We start from the raw sequence: 7,300 nt of genomic DNA on the forward strand, positions 1-7,300 counted from the left end.
TTCAAGAGAATGTGTATGGTTAAGATCTATGTCACGACACATATTGATTTCTTGTGGACTAGAGAAAGATCGAATTCCAACTCCTATCTATGAAGATAATGCAGCTTGTGTCTCGCAAATGAAGGAATGATATATCAAAAGTGACAGAACAAAGCATATACCACCAAGATACTTTGAGTATACTCGAGACCTTATTAAAGACAATCAGGTTGAGATGAGATATGTCCAATCCAACAACAACTCAGCTGATCTTTTCACAAAAGCGCTTCCCACAGCAACATTCAGAAAACATGTCCATGATATTGGCATGCGCCATGTACGAACAATGTAACGACCTGCAATTTGAAGGGGAGCTATATACTGCACTCTTTTTCCCTTAGCTAAAGTTTTTTTTCCCATTGGGTTTTCCTTTAGCAAGGTTTTTAATGAGGCAGTACTTCAAGACCCCGAAGTTTTGAAAAGGTGTCATCCAAGGGGGAGTGTTATGAATCCACCGACGCTTTCACTTTTTAGATGACCGTTTTTTCAAAGCAATTAAATGGCTTTGTCCCCCAAAATAGTGTTTCTTCAATAATGTTTTGACATTATAAATATGATGTATCTATAACGAGTAAAGAGATCCAGAAGAATTTACATTCTCACTTTCCCTTTAGCCTCTTGTTTCTTTATTCAAATTCTCACATTACCCTAATAATCTTGTTATAGTTAGGGTTAATATTATAACAATTATTACATATTGCTAGTAGAATAATGTTTTATATTAAAATTACAAGCATGAAAGAAACTCTTGTACTAAACGGGCTGAATAAATAATATAATTTGAATATGCAAATATGTCTATATATTTGAACAATCGGTTGAAAAAATTGTACTTTTTTTTGAATAAGTAGTTAAGATATATATATATCATCTTTCTGTTTCAAAGGTAAATTTGTTACAGATTCACTTGGTTGTCTTGACTTCTTGGTGTGAAGGCATCAGTTTTCAAGATGACTCTTATGTATCGGGAGTAGTTTATCTAAAGATATTATTTATTTATTCATTTATTTTTTTCTGTTCTTATTTTGGTTTATAATAGTTAATGGAGACAATAAGGTTATTACCAAATTGGTTAATTGGTTGTAAAACCCATTGTTAACTTTATAATTGTTTTTATTTCTGCCTAGTATATTTTATAGTGGTGTGTCTCTCTCGTTTTTTTATAAATATAATGAAGCTGCTATAAAAAGAAAAAAAGGAAGAACCAAGGAAAAGGTTATGTTAATAGTAAGGAACAACAAAGTTAGTAAAAAAGGCCGAGATACTTTTGGGAATCATATCCATTTCTATTTCAACTCTATATTTATTCCAACCCAACAAACCAAAAGCCTAATAAGTCTAATGACAAATATAGCCCCAACATTGAATCTTATCCGTCTCCATACCACAGAGACAGTTTTTAACCAAAATTCTGCCAAAGTGAGAGTCAATGCACTAACTACATATTACTAAAGTCTAAAACCATCTACATGTTTTCTTCACATATGTTAGTTAAAAGTATATATACAAGCCGTATAATCTTTTTCATATCATACAGGTCCGTATAAGGTTATAAGACGTGTGATATGTAAAAAACAAAAATTATATAACCCGTATATTGAATATCAGTTTATCATTGTTTAAACAATGAAAAACAATATTACGCTAAAAGCATAACACAAAGCCATTTAAGCTGAAAGAATCATGGTTGTTTTCTCACTTCCAGCTAACACTTGTCAAAATAACAGAATCATCATCATCAGCATCATCATCATCATCATCATCATCATCATCATCCGTTAACTCAACCACAGTTAAGCAACCATCCATTAGGTTAGGTTAAGTTAAGTTAAGCTCACACCAGCCGCGCCACTCTCTCCTCTCACAAAAAGCCAAACTCTCTTCCTTCCTGTTGCTCGTGACACATCCTAGTTCCTATATTCCATTCTATTCTCTTTCATGGACTAACAACAACGAGTCCGTTGCTGTTGAATCCCTTGTTTACTGTAATATTTTCAGATCTCATTACTTTGTTTAGTTATGGCGGATGATGAGGTAGGTAGAATTGGAGTGATACTGAAGCTGATTGATATCGTCAACGAGATTTCGGCGATATCCGATTACAGGACTACCGTACGGAAGCCGTTTTTCAACTTAGCTCGGAGGCTCAAGCTTTTGACTCCGTTGTTTGAAGAGATTCGGGATATTAAGGACGCCGTTTCGGACAATTCCTTCCGATCTCTGCTTTCGCTGATGGAGGCTTTGGAATCTGCTAAGGACTTGCTTCGGTTGGGGAGTGAAGGGAGTAAGATTTATCTGGTACGTGTTTTTTTTGTAATTGACTTGGTTTTGGATCGGTTCTGTGGGTTTGAGTTGTTGATTTGGTGTGGAATTGAGGCATTGGTGACCTAGGGTTTTGAATCCTGATGAATTTGTGCATTTAGAAGATCTAATTGTGTAATTCACAATCCTAGGGTTTTGTAACAGTTTTCTAGTTGTCTGCTATCATTGCTTGAAATCTATTGTGGCCGTAGTTGGTCGTTCCAAAAAAAAAAAAAAAAAAAATTCTGTATGAAAGTTAAGTTGATTCAGATAACAAAGATTACTGTCTGCAATCTGAGATCTTTGTGTGTAAGAATTATACTCAATAAGTCAATTGCACATGCTTCCACCTTCAGTTTCTTGGTATCATTGGTCAAATAATGTATAATAGATTGACTGGTAAATGATGGTTATTATGTGTGACGATATAGCTTTTATGGTAATCAGTAGGTACAATTATTAATTAATATATGGTACATCTTGTGCTACAACTGTCAAGGATAAGAAATCTAAGGACAATTCGTACGGACGTGTGGATGTAATACAGGATACGCACACGAACAATGTTCATTGAGGATTATACGCATGTGTGTCGGATCTTTATGCATATGCTAAATACGTCTTTTATAAGTAGTTCTATGTATCTAACGCTAGTTGTCTTACTGTGCTTTGTTTGATCGCGTAAGCTACAAACTTGATCATCATTGATTCTAACAATCATTTATCTTTAATTTTTGGGAATAATTACTTACAATGTATTTCCATGTGCGCAGGCTCTCGAGAAGGAAGATATCATGCAAAAATACCAAGAAGTCACGTCTCGTTTGGAACAAGATTTAGAAGGCATTTGTTTTGAAAAACTTGACATATCAGATGAAGTTAAAGAACAGGTGAATGTTATATTGATATTTTATATTTACATAGTTACAGAAAGAAATCATAATTGCATTATTATAATATTACAACAATCTTATTTTTGTGTTTATATCAGGTTTCACTTGTTCTTGCTCAATTCAGAAGAGCCAAAGGACGAACCGATGCACCTGATGTTGAATTGAGTGAAGATCTTTCATCCCTTTATGATAAGGGAAGTGACGTGGCAGCAGATCCTTCTGTTTTAAAACGGTTAACTGAAAAACTACAATTAACAAGAATTAATGATCTCACACATGAATCAATAACATTGCATGAAATGGTTACTGCCAGTGACGGTGATCCGGGAGAAAATATAGAAAAAATGTCAATGTTATTGAAACTCATCAAAGATTTTGTGCAAACCGATAACAATCCGAGTGCAGATTCACCTCCCGGTGAAACTTCCACTCCATCAAATTCAAACAATCAAGAAACTTCATCAAAAAGTTATAAAAATATAATCATTCCTGATGATTTCCGTTGCCCGATATCGCTCGAGTTAATGAAAGATCCCGTTATTGTCTCAACCGGGCAGGTAATTTACTAACTCTTAACTTCATTGCTCTGTTTATGTTATGTAAAATATTAGGGTTGTAAACAAACCGAAACGAACGTGGCCTTGTTCATGTTTGTTCGTGAAGCCTTTACTGGACAAACGAACAGTTCATGAACACAAACTGTACGGAATTTCTTGTATGTATTCGTTCATTAAGGACATGATTTTGTTCGTGTTCGTTCGTTAGTTTCAAAAACGAACAAAAAAACACATATATTAATTTGACAAATAAAAGTAAATATTATTAAACTCAAGTATTAGGCATAATCACTCAAAATAAATATTCATACTAATACCAGGGTTTCAACTTTCTAGTATACAAGTTAAGTTGATTAACTAATTAAAAATTTAAGAATGTAAAAAGTTTAAATGTTAGGATACTAAACTAAAAATTTAAAAAGTATACAATATAAAAACCTTTAATGATCGAATGTAAACAAACGAACATGAATGAATGTAAACGAACAAACGAACATGGACGGGCACCTTACTAAATGTTCACGAACACAATTGAACGAACATGACCTATGTTCATATTCATTCATTTAATCAACTGAACAATATTTTTTGTTCATGTTCTTTGCTAAACGTTCGGTTTGTTTGGTACGTTTACAGCCCTATAAATATCATATTCGTTTAATATTCAACGATATTGTAGACATACGAGCGAACGTTTATAGAGAAATGGTTAGAAGCCGGCCACAAAACATGTCCAAAAACGCAACAAAACTTAACGAGCACCGCTCTCATACCAAACTACGTTTTACGAAGTCTTATTGCGCAATGGTGCGAGACAAACGGTATGGACCCACCACAACGTGCGGGTCAGTCAACTTCTGCGTGCACGCCTGCGGAACGGTCAATAATAAACGTCCTCCTAACCAAGCTCAAATCTGTTAGTCCCGACGACCAACGAACTGCAGCCGGTGAAATTCGTCTCCTTGCGAAACGTAACGCGGATAACCGTGTAGCCATAGCCGAAGCGGGTGCCATCCCTCTCCTCACCCACCTACTCACCGCACCCGATTCACGAACTCAAGAACACGCGGTAACCGCACTTTTAAACCTCTCGATTTGTGAAGATAACAAAGGAAGCATCGTATCCTCTGGCGCGGTCCCGGGGATCGTTCAAGTATTGAAAAAAGGTAGCATAGAAGCACGTGAAAATGCAGCCGCCACCCTTTTCAGCCTCTCGGTAATCGATGAAAACAAAGTCACGATTGGCTCGTTAGGAGCAATCCCGCCACTAGTATTATTATTAAGCGAAGGCACACAAAGAGGGAAAAAAGACGCTGCAACTGCGTTGTTTAACCTATGCATATATCAAGGTAACAAAGGTCGAGCCGTGCGCGCTGGTGTGGTCAGCACACTAATGGAACTTTTGACTGAACCTCAAGGTGGGATGAAAGACGAGGCTTTAGCCATTCTAGCTATACTCTCGAGCCACCCAGAAGGGAAGTTGGCTATCGGTAAAGCGGACGCGGTTCGTGTTTTGGTTGAGTTTATTGGGTCCGGGTCTCCGAGGAATAAGGAGAACGCAGCTGCGGTTTTGGTTCATCTTTGTTCAGGTGATCATAAGCATTTAGTGGAAGCTCAAGAGCTCGGGGTGATGGGGGTGCTGGTGGATTTGTTACATCACGGGACCGATAGGGGGAAACGAAAGGCTGCTCAGTTGTTGGAGAAGATAACACGGTATACCGAGCAACAGAAGCTGTCTCAAACTTTGTCTCAAGCGATTGCGGAAACCGAGGCGGAATGATGAACGGCCGGTTAATAATCGGTTATTGTTTTGTTTTATTGATATTGATATTGATATTGGTAACGGTATTGGTGTTTGTTGGGATCCTTTTCAATGTTGTTTTTTTCCATTGAAATGTAGAAAGGGAAAAGGTGGAAGATCACCATCCCCCACCCCTTGGTTTTTAGAGTTAGTTATTATGTTTGATGCAAACAAATACAAGGTAAAAAGATGGATGTGATCTGACTCTCTTGTTATTCTCACTTTTTTATGGAAGGCTATTTATTGTCTGGTTTTTAGATCTTTAAATATGGTAATTGAATGATGATTGCTTTGTTTTTCAGCTCACTTTCATTGATTGTATGTTAAATGGGTTTTGCTGTACGACTATACGTACACTATCTTGTTACGTCGGTCATTTTATCTGGTATACGTGTGTATAGCCTTTGTATAGGATGTGTACTTTTTAGTATCGCTTGGTATACGGACATATCCCTTTACATTTCTCGTCCTATACAGGCGTATACCATCTAATCACAAATGATTAGAAGTGGGAGCTATCTTCATTTAAAGAAGCATTTTAGATGTAGATTAAAGGCAAAAGCTCTTAAGGCTCGTATCATTTGCAACTTTATTTCTATATATATATGTGTGTTACAGTTTAGAGTTAAATAGGGTATTGTTAAATGTATTGGTTACATATATAGATATAGATTTCATTAAGAAATTAATACTTGATACTTAAAAATTACTGCATACGATGATCATGTATCACAGTATCGGTTAGTATACAAATTTAGTGAGATCTTTGTGTCATTAAATTTGACCATGATTTTATTAGCTTAAAAATTTTCACTATGTCGGCTTAGGGAGTCGAATAGTTTAGTTTGGTCTTGATAAGTACGTGTAGAGCATACCCTTAAATTGGGCCCGACCCAACGGTTTTGGGCTTAACTATTAGGGTATACCCCTAATGGGGATGAACCCTAAATTTGGGCTTACCACATTGGGCCCGTGAAAACCCCAGCCCACTTATTTTAGAAAACAAGGGGCTTCATCCTCATGGTAAGGGACTAAGGGGGCCTCTCTCTTTAGTGTTGGAGGGACACGGACCTTTGACCCCTTCTAACAAGCTGTTTATAGTGTGTTAGATTTGGAATGAGACGAACAAGATAAAGTTTGGCTGTCTTCTCCTTTACCAAATATTCATGGAGCATATGCCCAAAGCCTAAGGTGACGGGAATTTGCTTCTTTAGCATGAGAAGTTTACCTTCTACATATGTAGTAAGATTATACAATTCTGCTTGATACTACTTGGTATCAAATTAGGTCTGAAAATATGGACATAGTACTATAGTAACCTATGTCGTTTTGCTTTGAAAACCAATTTTTGGTCAAAATTTATTATTGGAATATCAGTGTTTTGAGGACCTTGAGCAGACTTTTCAAAAGCAATTTTCCAATATATAATTCTTTATTAATATGGATTATAGAATCAGTTTCCGAAGCCAATAAGATTTCAAGTTAATGTTGTTAGTACTTGATTACAAATATCCCCATTTATAACCATACAACTACTTGTTAGACAAGAATAGGAGAAAAACTAACTCAAAAAACCCTAGGTTCCGCACTTACGCTAGATTACACTAACAGTTCTTTTTGGAATCACAATTTAATCCTTGAAGGGACACACTCTAATCTTTAACCTAGACGAAAAAATTGAGATCACTAGTTTGATTTCGGACCTAGGG

General features: G+C 36.2%; 1 protein-coding gene across 1 annotated transcript; it reads left to right on the top strand.

The window, feature by feature from the left end:
* The first annotated feature begins 2,058 nt into the window (after positions 1 to 2,058).
* LOC143576075 (U-box domain-containing protein 13-like) lies at positions 2,059 to 5,619 on the top strand. Its single transcript, XM_077060271.1, has 4 exons — positions 2,059 to 2,337; positions 3,114 to 3,230; positions 3,332 to 3,790; positions 4,470 to 5,619. Exons 1-4 carry the CDS (start codon positions 2,059 to 2,061, stop codon positions 5,568 to 5,570), a joined length of 1,956 nt encoding a protein of 651 aa, XP_076916386.1. The 3' UTR covers positions 5,571 to 5,619.
* The last annotated feature ends 1,681 nt before the right edge of the window (positions 5,620 to 7,300 follow it).

This window comes from Bidens hawaiensis, unplaced genomic scaffold (assembly GCF_021521415.1).
Source record: "Bidens hawaiensis isolate Kalapana, Puna unplaced genomic scaffold, B.hawaiensis_p1.1 tig00001433_1, whole genome shotgun sequence".
Taxonomy (NCBI): Eukaryota; Viridiplantae; Streptophyta; class Magnoliopsida; order Asterales; family Asteraceae; genus Bidens; species Bidens hawaiensis.